General features: G+C 36.2%; 1 protein-coding gene across 1 annotated transcript; it reads left to right on the top strand.

Moving 5' to 3' along the window:
- The first annotated feature begins 9,230 nt into the window (after positions 1-9,230).
- Positions 9,231-12,374, top strand: LOC149210995 (leucine-rich repeat extensin-like protein 4). The gene has a single exon (XM_089396845.1). It carries the CDS (start codon positions 9,584-9,586, stop codon positions 11,822-11,824), a length of 2,241 nt encoding a protein of 746 aa, XP_089252971.1. The 5' UTR covers positions 9,231-9,583; the 3' UTR covers positions 11,825-12,374.
- Positions 12,375-19,863: the final 7,489 nt, after the last annotated feature.

The raw sequence follows: 19,863 nt of genomic DNA on the forward strand, positions 1-19,863 counted from the left end.
TCCCATGGTCCACAGACCATGGGTAGGTATCTTACAGCCGACTTTACTTTATAAAACTAAGGGCAGACTACCTTTTTGACACATAACACCTTCGTGCTCTGCGACCACAAAATGCAGAGTCTTTACAATTATATTACAAAAATTGACTTAAACATGGGCTCTTAGCCCCAAACTGCCCTTGGGGGATCCTGCTCCCAACAGTCACCTTGTTCAACTACCTATAATCAATGCACAATTTGAGAGTACCATCCTTCTTCTTTACATACAACAGTAGTGCACCCCAAGGTGACACACTTGGCCTTATGTATCCCTTATCAAGTATTTAATTTAGTTGAAGCTTCAATTCCCCCAACTCTAGAGTGCTCATCCTGTAAGGTGTCTTTGATGTTGGTGTCACTCCTAACATTAGCTCAATAGAGAAATACACTTCCCTATGAGGCGGTAACTTTGAAATCTTTGTAGAAAACACATCCTGAAACTGTTGTAAAATAGGATACCTCTTAGAGACTTCATCATTCTTGTCATATTTCCCTTTTTCACCGGAAACATGTAGTATAAACAATACACACCCTTTCCTACAACTACACTTAGCTTGCATGATCCAGGGGATAAAAAATATGCTCAAAAATAAAAGTGCTCAAATTCCATTAAAACTAGCGCCAAATTGTAGATCTCATTATTCTGATTCCAACGACACTTTAATCACCTTAATCCGACATCGTATGAGGAAGTTATCGCATTTTGAAGTTTTTGACAAACAATTAAAAAGTCAACTTACAGGGTTGACTGGGCAGTGTATGGATACCACGTGATATTCCTTACGATGATGTCATGATGACATCAACAGGATGATAGGGAAGTATGTTGGTCAGATAGGCCAATCTTGATTTGACACATTGCATGGTCGTATGCTACCAAATGGCGCGATTTTATTAGTTGATGGTGTTATGGATTGGGCTAATCATGGAGTGACACGTGGCCCAATCATCGGGAACCACATGGCACTCTAGATAAGGCCAAAGTTTGGGTTAATTTCTGAATGAGCCTCCACAGGGTTCGACCCCATAACCTCTCAACAATGAAACTGACACTCGACCACTACGCCACTGACAGGTCTTGTTAGAGTTATGCAACAAACTTTTATTTAATGTGCTACTGGTTGGCAGTTTTGCAGGGGGGGCGGGGGCGGGGGGGGGCCGATAGGCTCACCCAACCAGCTTAGCCCCAAGGCATATGGGTGTTATATAACCGAGTTCCAAGGCGGTGTATTTTTTAACCCCGTACATAAATTCCCTGCATACAAATTCTAAAAAAACCAGAAAAAAATGGTGAGAACATAAAACATAAAACAAATATACATAGAGATTTTCCCCTAGATCCCAAAACTAGGACTACCAGATTGATTTTTCATTATATTCCTTTCAATGTTACAATACATATCTATACATGCCGAAGCATCCATAAACCCCAATCCATTAACCCTGGATTAGAACATAACCGTAGTTCCCTTAACCAGATCTACAAAATACCATGGATAGAAAAACCATCATGCCCAAAACCATGTGCGAAATCCATGCACAAAACCATAGATAGGTCTGCCCACCTAATTTAGGATCAAAAAAAAAATTATGGGGTGCTGCCCCGGACCCCGTACAGGGGGGCTACCGCCCCCCTGTTGCGCTCAACACAACATATAGGGGGCGCAGAATGTGGGGTAGTCGTGGAAAGAATATAACACACACCGAACAAGTAAGAGGAGCGGGGCGCAAGGCCCTAGCTCCAATTCCATCATATTCACATAGTTGTCAGCAAATAAATGGGAGGCGCGGGCATGTGACACCCTGCCTGCACCCAGTTCACAATCACATTACACCTCACGCAACCAGCAGTGGTGTTGGCGGGCACGTGGCCTCTGGCCCGCACCCCCTGGTCACATTGTTTTCCATGTGACTAACGAGAAGGGCAGAGAATAAGGGTGCATGTGTTAAATCAACCGTCTAATGAATTTCACCATTATCGACAGAATGTGTGGCTGAACCTGTGTAAAATTGTCGCTGTGAAAGGCCACCAAAGTCCAAATTCGTTGCCATTTTTTATAGAAGGTCGATTTTTCATAACAATTTGTAAGGAAATGGATAAAGAGGCCTAACTTGGCAATTTTTCATGCTTTTTGAGCCCAAGAAGAACCTACATAGGGGTTTTAGGGTGTTATGGACATAATGGCAGTGTTATTTTTGCAATTTGAGAATTATATGTTGATGTAATTTCACATTTTAGCATATAATATAAAGGGCCAACGTTGGAAGTTGAACCTAGATGTAGCCCAGGAGGGGTGAACTTCATTATCAAATTGTTGATTTGTTGTGTTACATGTCATCTATTTTTCAGTGTTAAATTCTGCAAAATTTAACTTAGTTTATGTGCTTTTGCAGTATCGATCCATTGCCCATAAGACATAAAATAGCTTGCAAACTTTACATAAAACGTTCAAATCTAATTTCAGATCATTACATGGTTGTAACCATTCTCATTGATGTAGGCTTCTTCTTTCCCTGCAAGATTCTCTTCTCTTCGTCATCATACAAGCACTCAATAGCCTTGTCATAGCATTTTACCTTTGTCCTATGAGTAAACAACTAATCCATGCCCAAAAGCATACTATATGTACCCAATGGAATCAAATTTAGATATGATGATGTAGGCATATGATTCAGCTTAAATGCACAAGCTCTCACCCAATGATGGACTCTTTTCTTGGTCCCTATAGCCAACTGCACCAACCAAGATTTTTCATGCACTTCTTTACTCAAACCACACTTATCCACCAGGTCAGGACTAACATAACTATAATTAGATCCAGGATCAATCAAAATGGAAACAAATTGATCACAAACTTCCCTTCCATCTCAATAATGGATGCCTGATGATCTACCTGCCTCTTATCAAGTGTTACATAGATCCGAGGAATGCTTTGACCAACATCCCCAATTGTCTGCACCTCCTGAGCACTGTATATTTGTAGCCTGCTACCCTGGTACAATCGACAATCCTTCTTTTGATGGTCTTTGCCACAAATCCAAAACTACAACATTTCTCTGCCACTACCTTTATTCTACTTCTCTCTAGGCTAAGGTCCATGTCCCTTCTCAATTGCATTAAACTTATTGTAAGGAGCCACATTTCCTTTCTCATCTGCATCCTAAGGTCTTCCTCGCTTATGAGGCCATTTTCCTTTAGCCTTCTCATTCCCTTTCTAATCACACTTAGGCTTAGAATTGCGCTTCCACTGCTCATAACAATGCTTCAATTTCTTGATGACTTCCTCCAATGACCAAGGATCATCATACTTAATCCAATCCTTAAATGTTAATGAAAATCCACTGATGAACCTTTGGACCTTTGTCTTCTCATCGTTGATATAAGGCACATACCTCAAAAAATCCAGAAATTTGGTCATGTACTCTTCATCTATCATGGAATCCATCTTCAACTCATAGAATTGCTTGGACTTTCCATCACAATACCTCTTAGACAAGTACTTCTTCCTGAAGAGTCTTTTAAACTCATGCCAAATCAACTCTTCTACCTTGATGCCTCTGACATGCTTCACATCTTTTCACCAGATATCTAATTTTACCTTAAGACTAAATATCACTATCTTAGCTTTCATATTCTCTGAATAATCATGAAATCTGAAGAACTTCTTCATCCCAAGTAGCCATGCTTCTGCATCTTCTGATTTCTTCACATCCCCATCAAAAGTAGGAGGCTTTAATTTCTTGAAATCCTCTTGCAAATACTGCTTCTCATTCGTCATATAAGGATGTTAGTGGTGATGACGATGACGTCTCTCTGAACCAGAACTAGAGTAGAACCCATAAGCACTACCTCTCTTGTAAGGTGTATCCAACCATTTTACACCTCTGACTATATCATTTTTGTCCAACATGTTTCCTGATCGAGAGCTACTACCATATGCCCCATTAGTCCTTTCACCCTGTCCATGACTAATCCTTCGTTGTCCTTGTCTTTGCAAATCTGATAAGATCTGAAGGATCATTGCATTGACCTTGACTTACTTTTCTTGAGCACTGGAAAGCCTTTCCTATGTCTCAATCATCCTGTTATTATCTGCTTTGCAACTTCTGATTTATGCCTTCAAACTTCTCAATGTATCTACTATATCAAGAGAATACTCATCTCCTTGCTGCTCAACTGATCTGTAAAGAGAGTCACGTGAACTATAATCCACCATTATGCTCATCATATTTGGCCTTCTCTTTCCTGTAAACATGTCATGTTAGATAAACCAAATAGAAATCATAATCAAAATCATACCTTAATGAAGTTCATCACAGGCTATCTCGTCTGCAACCCTTATCTAAACAACAAAACAAGAAGAGGTTGAACATGAATTTGTGAGCAATTGTTAGGTCCCTATAATACTAGTGTATTCCCCCATTATTATTGTCATTGTAGCCCTTATTGTTATTGTTGTTCCCATGTTGGCCCCATATTGTTATTATTGTTCCCTATAGAAGCCCACTATTGTTATTGTTGTGCCCTTACATTATTATTGTTATGCTAGCTCTGATTATATTGTGACCCCTTAGACTCCTATATATAGAAAGGAGGTTTTGTCATTTGAATCATCCAAGAGAACTATTATATGATCTTTCAATCTCAATACTTATCACCAAATATGCAGGACGCTACACATAAACACATCAATGTTGTTTCATGCCATTTATTGGATGACCAAAGGTGAGCCTATTAACCAAACCTATCTCGATGGGCTAGCCATGATACTCCATGAAATGGTGAATGATAAGGCCCATAGGTTCAATAGGTTACCTTATGAGTTTGACAAAGCTACCTTGGACATTGTTTGTCCTAGTTTACTTTGCATATATAAGGGGCTTTGCACTGTCACTCTTTAGGTGTCAAAATAAAGAAAGGGCTAATCAAATTTCTCCCAAAAGTAAGGGACCTAAAGGTCATTATGAACCAGTGACCATTACTTTGATCAATACATACTACAAGATTTTGTCCAAATACCTAACTCTACAACTTAAGATTGTTGCAAAGATCATTCAATCTAAACGTAATGGCTTAATTCATAGAAGATACATATTATGTAATGTTATTGCAATATGGGTGGGTATGGAATGGGCACAAACATTTAGCATGGATGCATTGCTTATCAAGATTTTGAATTCAAAACAGATTATGATAGAGTCAATTGGACCCTCATTTTGGCCATTCTCAAGGATTTTAGGTTTGATCTCCCTTTCATCGATAGTGTGGAAACCCTCTTTACTAATTCCTAAGCCTCTCTCTCTTTTTATTAATTGTTGCAGAGTACATGAAACTGGGATTTTCCAATCCATCTAGTAAGTCTACCCACTAGCTCTAGTCCCATATGTCATCACCACTAAAGCTCTTGCTATCTACTCAACTCCATAGTGAATTTGGTGCACATTCAAGGTATTCCACTTCCTAAGCATGAGGTGGGGCAACCCGCCAAGGGAATTTTACAAACGAATCCTTTTTTAATTGAAGACAAACAATCTTGACACAATACTATGGATCACTTAGATACTTTTTTCTTTGCTTCTAGGTCTAATATCCAATGGACCAAGACTCAATACTATATGCATAATCAAGGCCCAATGCTTCATTAGATGGAAACCCTAAATTGGTCTTAAATTCAACTAGGTTAGGCCTCTCCCTCAGAATTTTGGGATTTGATTGTTTAGAGGGATGAAAAGAAAATTGATGAGTGGGTTACCAAACCTATCATGATGGCTACTAAATTTCAAATATATACCAAAGAAATGACGACCACCCATGTTTACTACTCTTCTTGTTGGGTGTTGTCTAAGACAACATATGAATAGCTGCAACCCCCCTGCAATAAATAAATAAATTTAGTCAAACCTAACGAGTGACCCAACTTTCATTAAGGAATTTGGGTGCTTTACTATACCCTTAGGAATTTGGAGGTTTGGAGATCATCAAAACTCGAATATAGGTGTGGGAATTATGGACCAAGTGGGTGATTAGGGCTATTGAAGGCTAGGATGCATGTAATATTCTCTTTAAGCACTCTTGTATCAACAAACAAGGGTGGCCACTAGGTAAAATGTCATCACAAGGGATTTCTTGTCAAATTTTCTTTTTAACCCCTTCAATGGTAAAGATATAGTGCACATTTATTGTACATAGTATATGAAAATGCATGAGAGTCACTTGAATCCTTCCTATCTTAAAAGGGTTTTCTGTAAAAAATGGGTTGTCATTTAAAGATCACTACCTCTATTGGTTCCCGTTGATCCTATTTAAGGGGAATACTTTGGCTAAGTCTTCCTAGTTCTTGGCCTTGAAGCTTTCCAGACATTGAGGCATCCATTTACCATTGACATATTTGATAACATTACCAAAAATTATATTATGTGGCTTGACCTTAAGGAAGAGTTCTCACTAAGTAATCTAATAGGATTATTATTGACCAAATATAGGGACTCATCCCAAACGATTTATAAATTAAGCTTAGTGTCTCCTCACCTTGTGCTTGCAACACCATTAAAGTTGGGGCAAGGTAATTTCCTTTCAGAGCATGATGTTGTGGGTTCTCCCTATTGGTAGAAGGTTAACTTCATTGGGGGTTCATAGTTTTGTTTCCTCAATGTGGAGAAGTTGAACTTGCAACACCTCTTTTGTTCTATCTACTTGTTAAGAAGGTACAAACTTATGTCAAATTTGTGCGCTAATAGTTTTTTCCCACCTCCCTCTCATTGCACATTGCCTTGTTAGGCAACCATCTTTAATGGACCATAGAGCCTCATGGCGTGTGGATGTTTGTTAAAGTGTTATTTTGCATTTGGAAGCAATGAAATAATGCTTGTTTAATGATGCTATATTGTTTAACCAATTTTTGTGATACAATGCAATTATGATTTATGACAATTTGATTATGCAAATTGAGATACAACCACATAAATTGTGGCTAGAAATGGAGCACCTCCATGAACTCCTATATCATTGGCTTGGGGCCTTGTATACCATGAGCAAGCTATTGCTAGACCCACCGATTATGTACTCTCTTGGATTGTTCAACTAATCGAGCCCACTTAGGCCTCTTTTTTTTCTATCTTGACTCACTCTAGGCTTTTGGGTTGATTATATTGACTGTAGTTGGCCTGACCATGGAGTATGCTAGTGAGTTTGAGAGAGGCAAGAAAGAGCATGCAATAGGACAACTAGACCTCCATGGATAGACAAACATTTCCTTACGTTGGCATCGTAAATCTCAAAGTTGCTTGAAGCACCCTAATGATAGGTGAGGCCTCATTATACCCATTAATGTTGATCCTCAAGTTAAACATTAACACAATACATGATTGTTGAGTAATTTTCTTTTTTGGATTTGTACATCTATTTTCCATAATAAATTGGTAACTAATCTGACCAAACATGTACACTATTTTATTCTCAAAACTATAATTTCTCATAATAATTTGGTATAAAACAACTCGCATTATTTGGTGAAATATAGTGACCACTCTCTTTATATAATAAAATAATAAAATTTTCAATATTAACCATTTACATTTTAGCTTCAAAATTACTTTTCAAATTCGTTTACTCTCTTTATATAATAAAATAATAAAATATTTCAATATTAACCATTTACATTTTAGCTTCAAAATTACTTTTCAAATTCGTTTATATTAAAAATTAAAAATATCATGATTAGGGAAAAAAACCTTCAAAAGAAACCTTTATTAAAAACCAATTACTATCATACCCTCACCTCCTCGTAACTACCAAACAAAAAATCAACAAACTTCCTAACAATATTTTGTTACTTTAGTTTTTTTAAACATTGAATGATCATGGCCATGACTAGAAAAGGTAGAAGTTCATGGAAATTTCACTTTCAAATCACATGTTCTCCACTATTTGTGAATGTGATGTGGCAAGGCAAGCCCCCCGTCAACAGTATCGGTGGTCAATTATTTTTAAAGAAACCAAACAGTTTCAATTACAATGCTCCATGACTACACCCATCCATTCATCCTTGAATAAGTTAGAGAAGAAGACTTGCAACCACTATTATACTCCCCATTTTCTTTGACAAATTTGTGCCAAAATTGAGTTGGGATTGGAATGGAACAATTATTCTACACACAGATACAGTTGTCAGGAACCAAGTGGGCCCTCTGCTTTTATTTTGCATGCATCTTATAGCCAAAAGCTAAAGAATACAAAGGGAAAAATCCAATGGAAGATGCTGTCTCCTCCAATATGGTGCATTACCACACAGTTGAAAATGTGGAGAGGTTAATTCTTTTTATTAATTTTTTTTAATAAGTTTATTCAACCAAATAATATTTCTTATATTTTCAATAAATATATACCTATTTAATTTAATAATTAAATTTATTTTATAAAAACAACCTATTTTATCTTTTAAAGAACGAGGCCGAATTTTTCGTTAAAGAAGGTGGTGATGAAATTATTACTGTGAAATAACCTCAACCACAAACCTGCAATATTCTTAATAATATAGAAAAATTAAGGTCCCTACAGTTAGAGACCCTCATCGAATTTTCTTCCACGCCACACGTCTTGGGAACTTATTATTTTAAAGGAAATAATGGGAAGAAATTAAAATTAAAAGATTCGCCGTGTGGGTGCCGGCACGGCGAAGCAACGTCACGGGAAACCGGAAGTCGGAAACGCGTAAATCCGGAGCCTACCCGCCGCCGTTGTGTTCCGTTACGTTGCTTTCGACGGGTGGAGCCCACTCACATGCGGGCATGATAAAACAAAACAAACCAGGTCATGGTCATCATGCATACACGCGGATGATGCATGGGCATATATGCATGTGAATGGATGTATGGCGCCTTCTAACCAGGGTCAAAGGGCAGCTGCTTGTCTTGATCCGTGATTAAGGGTGAGTGTAAGAAGTGGGTGGGGCAAGCGCGGCATTCGGAAAACCGCGTATGGGGTGGCTGGAAAGTGGTTTTTGGAGCGGGTCTAACGGGTCCAGCTTGCAAGTCGGCACCGCGTGGAACGGCGGCGAGGAGCTGGCAGGGCAAAGGGAATGACGTTAATTTATTTGAAATCTTTTGTTTTCAACGCAAAAAGGTCCAAGAAAGTGGTTTTGTAAAGGGAGTTTTGTGGTCTTGAAGGTGGTTTTGAGAAGATAAAGTGGGATTTGAGCTGGGGTTTAGCTGGCCTGAAATAGGTTGGACGCGATGGCACGCCAAGTTAAAGAAAAATTCAAGGGGGAGCGAGTTCTTGAAATGCGGGTGGTGGGAATGCACCGTTCAGTCTTAGTATGAGAGCATGAGCACGAGAACCACCACAGAACTGAAGCTACATATACTTAAAGGTGGAGATGGAATAGCATTCGATTCGCATTGCTATTTACCGATATCAAGGCGAACTGGCCCCTGGGAACTCCCAGCCAATAAATTTCCAGTGGGTCTGCCTGAGTAGCCTAGATTAGCTCTTTAAAGGGAGCGGTCCGAGCCTCCTGAATTGATAATCCTGCAACCCAAATGAGAGAATGTGGGTTAACATGAGAGGAAGACTCAAAATCAAGCAATTTCCTGCAATGCAGGAAGCGGGTCTTGTTGTTTTGCTTGTTTTGGGCTTCGTTCTTGGGCTTACAGCAGCTCAGTCAGATTTTAATGGCAAGCTGTCCGATGAAGATGTCAAGTACATTACCCACAGGCAGCTGCTGTATCACAAGGATGAGTTTGGGGACAGAGGAGAAAGTGTAGTGGTCGATCCAAGGTTCAAGTTCCCTAATCCGAAGCTTAGAGATGCCTACATTGCTCTCCAGGCTTGGAAAGAAGCTATATTCTCAGACCCATTGAACATAACTGGGAACTGGGTCGGCCCTAATGTCTGTAACTACACTGGTGTGTTTTGTTCTGCTCCACCGTACAACAAATCCATTTTGGTTGTAGCGGGCATTGATCTGAACCATGCAGACATTGCAGGGTATCTGCCTATGGAGCTCGGCCTTCTCACAGATCTGGCATTGTTCCATATCAATACTAACAGGTTCTGTGGGATTGTGCCTCATAGTTTCAAGAATATGACCCTGCTGTATGAGCTTGATATCAGTAATAACAGGTTTGCTGGGCCATTCCCAAAGGTAGTTATCGGTCTACCTTCACTGAAGTACTTGGACATTCGGTTCAATGAGTTCGAGGGAAAGCTGCCCACGAAGCTGTTTGACAAAGATCTTGATGCCATCTTCGTCAACAATAACAGGTTTCATCTTGAAATCCCTTCTAATCTTGGAAATTCTCCTGTTTCTGTTGTTGTTTTCGCCAACAATAATCTCAAAGGATGCGTTCCTCCCAGTCTGGGAAAAATGGCTGCCACTCTTAATGAGATCATATTCTTGAATAATAATCTGTCAGCCTGCCTGCCATCTGAGATTGGCTTGCTGAAAAACCTGACTGTCTTTGATGCGAGTTTCAATAAGCTAGTTGGGCCTCTGCCAGACAGCATTGGGCAGATGGACAGCTTGGAACAATTGGATGTTGCCCACAATTTGTTAACTGGAAAGATCCCCCAGAGCATCTGTGCATTGCCCAATTTGGATAATTTTACTTACTCCTACAACTTCTTTACTGGGGAGGCACCCAATTGCCTGGCCCTTCCTAGCAGAGGCGTTACCTTTGATGACAAGAGAAATTGTATCCCCAGCAGGCCTCTTCAGAGAACACTCCAACAATGTTCCGCGTTCCTGTCTCGGCCTGGCGTAGATTGCTCTGCATCCTCCTGTAATCCTCGGAGGATTTTCCCATCTCCCCCACCACCTTCCCCACCACCACCATCACCTCCTCCTCCACCGCCGCCGTCACCTCCACCTCCTTCACCACCTCCACCATCTCCCTCACCCCCACCTCCCTCACCCCCACCGCCCTCACCACCTCCACCATCGCCCTCACCCCCACCTCCGTCACCACCACCACCATCGCCCTCACCCCCACCTCCTTCACCACCGCCACCATCACCACCTCCGCCATCTCCTCCTCCGCCATCTCCTCCTCCACCACCACCACCCTCGCCACCCCCGCCATCTCCTCCTCCACCATCTCCCTCTCCACCACCACCACCTCCTCCTTCACCGCCTCCACCAGCACCGGTTTACTGTCCTCGCCCACCACCTCCACCTCCGCCAGCACCGGTTTACTGCCCTCGCCCACCACCACCACCATCCCCATCTCCTCCTCCACCATCTCCCCCACCACCAGTATACCCATCTCCACCACCCCCATCTCCATCTCCACCCCCTCCATCTTATCCTTCTCCTCCACCACCACCCCATTCTCCTCCACCACCACCTCACTCTCCTCCACCACCTCCAGTCTACCACCCTCCTCCTCCTCCGCCACCGCCCCATTCTCCTCCACCACCTCCAGTCTACCACCATTCCCCTCCACCTCCATCACCATCTCCACCACCACCTCCATATTACCATTCCCCACCTCCACCTCACTCCCCACCACCTCCCCCTCCATGCATTGAACCCCCACCCTTATCCCCACCACCTCCCCCGCCATGCATTGAACCCCCACCATCCTACCCCTCTCCCTCACCACCAGTTCAGTACTCTGCTCCACCACCTCCAGTTTATGAAAAACCTCCACCTGCTTTTCCACCTCCTCCACCTTGCAAGGAAGAAATGCCACCACCACCAGCAACTCCACCAATTGCGTATGGAAATACACCACTTCCACCAACTCTTGGTTTCTCATACAAGTCGCCTCCCCCACCAGGATATTGATTTTTTCAAGATCTACCATTCTCTTAGTGAACATACTATTTTTTCAGGTGTTATCTCGTCTGGTTCCATGAATGGGCATAGCTTTCCTTTGGGATTTCAATTGTGGAAATCTCTTTTATTGTGACTGGAGCAACAATGGGGAAAATTGTTCAAATGCTCTTGCAAGGGCCATATTTTCTGGAGTAGAATGAGAACATTTCTAGTCTAATAGTTCTGGTAGAGGGGAGAGCCCTTGATTTGTATTTCATCATTGGAGTTATTGTTGACAGAGTGCATTAGAGCTAAGTCACATTTATTGGGAAAAAGCTATTGAGAAGGTGAATAAACCATTCAGGAACAGATGCTATTACAGGATTTATCATAATTGATGTCAGAGTCATACAAATGTAGAGACAAGAATCTCAAATATGGGGCTCAGCTTCAGATGTATAGATTTACATGAAAAATGGATGGTGGATGCACCGCATTCTCTATGGTGTTTTTAGTTAGCTTAAGATACAATTTAGTAATTCTGGATTCCAAAATTTAGATCTATCATTTCATTCTTTTAGCATTTGTGTCTCATGTCAGAAAATCTCACTATTAAATTCATTAATGCGAAAAGAGTTCTTTCTGCTCCACATGAATTGTGCGTCGTATATCTGGGCCTTTGCTTGTTTGTATGCTGGAAACCATTACAATTGCAAAACATATAAAGTTGATTGTGAAAGAATATAATTTGAAGATGAATTATTTTCAGCATTTAAAATGTTGAAGAGATCTTTTGCTTTTTTTATTATTATGGTGAATTGAATTTTAACTTAGATTTTAGGATTTGCTTCACAAATTACTGATTCTTGTCATTCTTGTGTGATAAGTTCTAATCATATTCCATGTCATTTCTATTATTATATCATGATTCGATCCTCCTCGTTGTAACGTTTGATTTTCAGAGTTGGATGGTGTACAATTTTTTGGCATTGTCTGTGTCTTATTATATGTTAACCTAATGCACCTAAGATAATATCAATCTCATTATACATTCAGAAATATAGTTGTGGAGATTTCTGAATTCATGTTTTTCATGTTGCATTCCTTTTTAGAAGTGCAGAGATCTTGTTACACATTGTATCATCATGCTTATAAATTTGATCTTCTCTACAAAACAGCCTGACCTGGGCTATATCTTTTTGAGCTAGAAACTTTTGGTATTCAGTGGCAACATTGATATTCAACAGTATATCACTGAAAATGGTATGTGAAACTGAATATGATTCGAGGGACATGCAGAATGCAGGATCGTACCCATATACGTTTTTCTTTTGACTGCTCCTCTTTTGGCAGGAGTTGCTTGAACTACTCGTTCTTTTACCACCAGTTAAAGTCTATATAAGAACCTGAAATAGCAGGAAAACGTCCATAGGACATTAGACGCTGCTTGTCGATAAGGTTGCTTTAATACAATGCTATAAGTTGCTTCTTTGTTGGTTGCTTTAATACAATGCTATAAATTGCTTCTTTGTTGGTTGCTACAATATAAGGGCATCCATATGCTGTGATATCTTCATCAACAGTGAGGACATTTACAAGCATTACAGACACTATCTTATCAGCTTATATAATACATTATACATTTTTCTATCCTTTTGATCTGTTCCATGGGGAATTAATTGTACTTTGAAGCAGATCTTTGAAATGGTTTTTCTTAGAATAAGTCGTAGCCTTTTTAACGTTTAATCCCATGACAAAATAAGAAACTTTCCATAGCCATGGCATAAATGATAAGATATGGATTTGATGTTCTTGGGTTTTGTCCACACCACCATATTCTTGGAGGTTTTGCATGTGATAAAGAAAAAGGGAACAGAAAGAGTCCATGTTTTGGAATGGGGAGCCATGCATGCTTTCTTTGTTTGTGCCTTCGTTTAATCTCAACTACGCAGCACAAGTTGCAGTTATATGGATAAAATCATAAAAAGACCTAGTTAGCACAGATTATAATTGAAGAACTTAAATAGTTCAAGAAACTTTGCATGGCCATAGCATAAAAGATATCATATGAATACACCATGTTACTGTTTTTTTCTCACCCTACCATGTCCTTGGAGCATGTTATTGTCTTTTTCTCATCCTACCATGTTCTTGGAGCATTTGCATTTGGTAAAGAAAAAGGGAACAAAAAGAGTGCAGTATTTACATGCGCATTTTCTTCTTTTGTGCCTTCATTGAATTTAGGCAAATTGCACAACTTACAGTTACATGGGTAAAATCATTAAAAAAGCTAGTTAGAACAGATTACAATTCAAGATCATAAATAGTTGCAGGCCACATTGCAGATGCTGCCTCTCCACCATGGCCCTTTTCAAATTCTGCCTTCCTAAGAACCCAACTTTTGTAACTGGCCGGTAGCTCCTCCCATATCAGCAGATATATGAGGCCAACGTTTGCTCAACTTTGGCCTGTTCTCTCCTTTTTTAAGCTACTCTGCATTTCGTTTTGAGCCCAACTTTTGTAACTGGCCGGTAGCTCCGCCCATATCAGCAGATAGATGAGGCCAACGTTTGCTCAACTTTGGCCTATTCTCTCCTTTTTCAAGCTTCTCTGCATTTCGTTTTGAGCCTTGAGGACGTTTGCTCAACTTTGGCCTGTTCTCTCCTTTTTAAAGCTATACTCTACATCTCGTTTTGAGCCTCGAGGTTCTGTCTGCAGGCAGGGGAGGTAGTTACCAAACCGATTTGCAGAGCTGCTTGAAGAGATTGCCAGTGTCTAGGTATCTGTGAATCCTTTGACTCAGTGGATAATCTTTTCGGCGTTAAACACCCAATTTTATCCGGTTCCATGATCAAAGCTTCAAGTTCGACTTGATACCAGAGCTATAGTACTGAGCTTCAAACTACCCTCTAGCTTCATGAATAGGAGAATTGAAAACTGAAGGTATCATTTATAGTTGTAATTTGAAGGGATATAACCAATTTAAATCCTAATTAATTTACCCAGTAATTATTACTGGTTGAGATATTTCCTTCATGAATAGTAGAATTGAAAACTGAAGGCATCATTTATAGTTGTGATTTGAAGGGATTAAACCAATTTAAATGGTAATTAATTTAACCAGTAATTATTACTGGGTAAGATATTTCCTTCGAAAAATATTTGTGCATTTTCTCTCATTGTGAAGATGGTGCTTAAATGGTAAGTGGATGGTGACGGTTTTATATTAAACGTCTTTTGATTCTGCAATGACATTAAGTAAAGCCCGACAAACATCATGTAAAAACAACCAATGCAAAGATTTGACACCAAAATTTCCTACATCAATTCACAACACTTCGGCCATTCCAACAAACTAACCAAACTAAAATACTATTTTTATCTGAATAATATTATTTTCAGCTAATTAATTTTGTTCTCGATTAAAATGGTTCCAACGTTTAGTTTTTATTAATATTCAATTTAATTTGATTAATGCTTACTTCTGAGCTCATGTTAGTTTATAGTTTATGCAATATTCAGTTTAATATGATGGATGTCTACTTTCCAGGTCATATTAGTTTATACAATTTAACACTCTTTTCCCTGGATTCATGTCTACAAAACAGTTGCCTATTGATTATCAAAATTTTGGTGTTGTTTAAATATGTTAGGTTGTGAAAAATTTTTGGCTGGTATTTAGAGATATTGTTAGCTAAATCTTAATTACAGTTTTCAGATTATGGAGAGTTTACCATTTAAATTTGTGATTCCAAAATTCCAAAAAGTCCCTGTCAAATTCAAAACAAATTAAACCAAAAAAATGTTAAAAAACTCTTCGACTACAACGTTATTCTTACTAAAACTATTAATTCGTACTTATTACTTAGTATTATTAACGCAAAGTAACACTTAACATAGACAACAAAACTTCAATTAACTTTACAACAATTTTAACCAATTAAATCTTAAAACTTTATGTTGTATTTGCCAATAAAACTTTAATTAATATGGTTACAGTTTGGTTTTTGTTACAAAATGTCTGCAAAATATTTTATAATGGTTTGGTTTTTGTTACAAAGTGGCTGCAAAACTATTGCTTATTGTCAAATGTATTATTTTTATTTAAAATTTATTATTAAATGTATTATTCTTTTTAAGTCTGGTAAAGCATCTAAAATGTACAATAAAATATTAATCAATATTATAATAATGGTAATAAATTAAATTTAAATTTAAATTTTTATGTTAAATTTGGCAACAAAACTTTAGTGGTTTGATTTTTTTTTTAAGGTTATATGTATATCTCGGATTTGTAAGACTAGCTTTTGATTTAAACAACTACATCCAAAAACATTTAAACTATTTAAAAATGGTATTCTAGTTAGATCACACAACTCTCAATAACCACAATCCAAAATAATTTAAAATCATTTAAACTTTTAAAAATGGTATTCTAATTAGATCACACAACTCTCAATAACCACAACCCAAGATAGTTTAAAATCGTGTTCAGGTTAGATCACACAACTCAACCACAATATTTAAATAATTTTTAATTTTAAAATGTAAACACCCAAAAAATTATAATTAAATAATTTTTTATAAACATCAAAGAATATAATTAGATAAATTTTATTTAAAATGGTAGAAATTTTTTTAAATATAATTAAACAGTATTGTAGGGTAGTTTAGTCTATGTTATTCATAAAAATACAAATTGATATATAAAATGGAAAAATTAATTGCTGACATGCAAAGATTTACATAAATTTTGATGGATAGTAACCATTAGTAAGTTTTCACATTTACATTTTTACTCACTCTTATTAAAATATTAAAGAATACATAAATAATTGTGTGCAATATATTATTTACGTCTTGTTCTTATCTTTTTTTTTTTTTAATGTAAATACTTAAATTATGGTGAAAATATATTATTTACACGAGTATAACTATTTTTAAATATTTTAATTTTGGTTGGATTTTTTATGAAACTTAAAAATGAAAAATCACTTCACAAATATATAAAATTGATGGCATAAACATTGCAACTGGATCAAAAAATGGATCAAAAAATGGCAGCAGAAAAGTTTGAGACAGTTATCTATATAGCACAAAGGTCACAATAGATCTAATAAGCCCTTCAAGTTATGGTGCAATTAAAAGTTTGAAAATACCTTTTGCAATAATATTCAAAATAAATATTTGTTTTTTCAAAGTTAAATATTATAAGTTGCATTGGTCAATGTTAAATTAATAGTGGTCAATAGACAAATAGATTGCCAAATTCGGAACTAATAAATCCTTATAAACATCAAAAAAATATAATCTTATAATTAAAAAAAATTAATTAAATAAAAAATAAATTTTATAATTTCTTTTATAATAAATGCTATTTATTAATAAACTTTAAAGATTATAACTAAATAAAATTTTATTTTTTAAAAAATATAATTAAATAAAAATTAAACCTTATAATTTTTTTTAATAAAATCTATTCTCCTTATAGAAAGTGGGTCTTTCCCCTATTGAAAGCCTAGCTATGACTAAGTTTATGTTGTACAAGCACAAACTCAATAACATAGGAGACCATAGACTTTCTAAGCTAGCTTTAAATTTCAGCCAAAACCACCTAAAGCTCAAATGAGGTTGGTATAAAGACACCAGGGCCTAGTTAAACCATTGGGAGATGGAAGAGAATGTTGCATTGCTAAACATTAATAACATTAAAAATATTGTTACTTCTAAGTTCAAAGAAAAATGTGGTGTGAGAAAGATTTGGCAGCGAAAAGAAAATTAAGATATTATAAGGAGGTCATCAACCCCACCCTAGAAGGAACTCTCATGAGCTCCATAGTGAAACAGGTCGTTGGACAGTTCCTAAAACGCCATGGATGCCATCTCGTGAGAATACGAACATCGAGGATGAAAATCACTTCCTCCTAGAGTGCCCCACGTACAACCACATTAGATCTCAGTTTCAAAATCTTTATTGCAATATTGACATTCCTAGCCTTTCACATTTTGAGCATAAGAATAAAATCTTAAATCAAAAGAAATAATTCATTTCTTTAAATCCGATAAACCAAAGTTCCGATAAACCAAAGTTTGGTTGACGTTAACCACCACCATCATCATTATTAATAAATTTTAAAGATTATAACTAAATAAAATTTTAATATTTTAAAATAATTATATTTTAAAATAATTATAATGTTATAATTTTTAGAATTTCAATTTAAAACATTAAATAATATAATTAAATAAAAGATTAATACATATCAAATTTTATATGTTTTTAAAAATTCCAATGATAATTGGTTAAATTTTATAATAAAAAATTAAAAATAATAAACACTTAAAATATAAAATAGATTAATTTTTAAAATTTATAGTAAATAAATGTTGAAAATAATAAAAATTTAAATATATAGCCCAAGGGATGGTAATGGGATGTTCTGTGCCCCTGGATTGAGGTTAGCAAACTTTTCTACATACTTTTAACATTATAAAGATTATTTAAACCGGGAGTTTGGAGATTTCTTGTGAGTATTTTGAGAGCTTTGAGATTTCGGAATATACCTGGTATTCATTTTTTTGAGTCAGGACATTTTTATCTATCTAGTCTAAAAAATGATACTATGATATTTCTAAATCTCAAAAGTCATTATTTTATTTTTTATTTTTATTTTTTATTATATAAAATAATAAAAAAATAATTCTGAAATTCTTTTTTATTATATCAGATAAGGAAAAAAATAATTTTAAAAATTCATAGAAAACTAAATATTTAATAAATTATTATTATTATTATTATTTTTGAAATTTTTAAAATCAATATCATAATTTATTTGTAGTAGTTTGCCAGATAGTAAATAAGATAAATGACAACAACAGTTAGTGTCTTTTGTTCTAAATGTTCATATATTAATCAAATATATACAAAAAGGTATACTAAGAGAGTTTGTTGTACACATTGTTATAGTTTTGGTAAATTCTAAGTGGAGTAGAAAAACTATATATCTTCTTAAATTATAAAAAAAACATGACAATATTAATAGTGTTTGGAATAGTTGGATTGATTAAAAGTATAAAATTTGTTTTATTTTAGAACTATTCTTCAATGCAAATCAATTCTCCATGTCTTTCCACCCAAAAAAAGTAGTTAATTAAATTCTTATAAAAGAGAATAAACACAAAAAAAAAAAAATTCTAAGATTTTTGTAATTACAAGAGATTAGAAATAATAGAACATTTAATAATAAAGAGATTAAGAATAACAAAACATTTAAAAATGTATAAACATTAGATTTTTAATGTAATGTAAGATGGAGTAAACTTTTTAATCTAATTAGAGAGTAAACCACTTGGTGTGTGGATAATTTTGTTTTTCATGGTGTGCAATAATGAAAAGGATGTGCCATTGTGCTTAATCTTCCTATTCATAATTTCATTTAGTTTTATTGGTTTATTATAATCAAGATCAATTTTTCCCTTTGAGTTATATTGTATTATACATTTGATATTAGGACAAAAATGGAGGTATGAATGCATTTTCATCAATATGCTTTGTAATAACCCAATTAAAATATCAAAAATTATTTGCAACTTCTTATGTGGTCCTTCTAACTTTCTAGAGAGGGGATTAGATTTTGCATCAACAATAAAGTTGAGATGGACATGATGCTTATCCTGTGGTTATTTGTACTTTGTAAGGATGTAATATTAATTTGATATGCTATATATATTTTTATGAGTTATTAAATTTGTTTATATTACAAATTTCAAACATGGTAATGAAATTTGAAATTTATAAATATATTACAGAGAAATTATACATTAATATGGATTTATTATTATTATTATGTAATAGAAAAAGTCAAAGCTTATCTTGAAGTTCATCCTTTGTAATTGTGGGGTTCATTCTTTGGTTCAATGTGAGAGGGGTAAGTGACACCCTTTGCTTTGTTGTTGGTTTGATAAACATATTGTGGTAATGAGTTTGAATATATCATCATCTAGGAATTATGAAACTCATTTGTATATTTGTACTCTTGGAATTAGTATATCCATTTTATGAGCTTGGA

This window comes from Pinus tabuliformis, chromosome 1_2, assembly GCF_031772625.1.
Source record: "Pinus tabuliformis cultivar Carrire ecotype Pingquan chromosome 1_2, CPIR1, whole genome shotgun sequence".
Taxonomy (NCBI): domain Eukaryota; kingdom Viridiplantae; phylum Streptophyta; class Pinopsida; order Pinales; family Pinaceae; genus Pinus; species Pinus tabuliformis.

Bases quoted from the DNA above. Each gene is read 5' to 3' on its own strand.
- LOC149210995 (XM_089396845.1), top strand. From the start codon at position 9,584: ATGTGGGTTAACATGAGAGGAAGACTCAAAATCAAGCAATTTCCTGCA.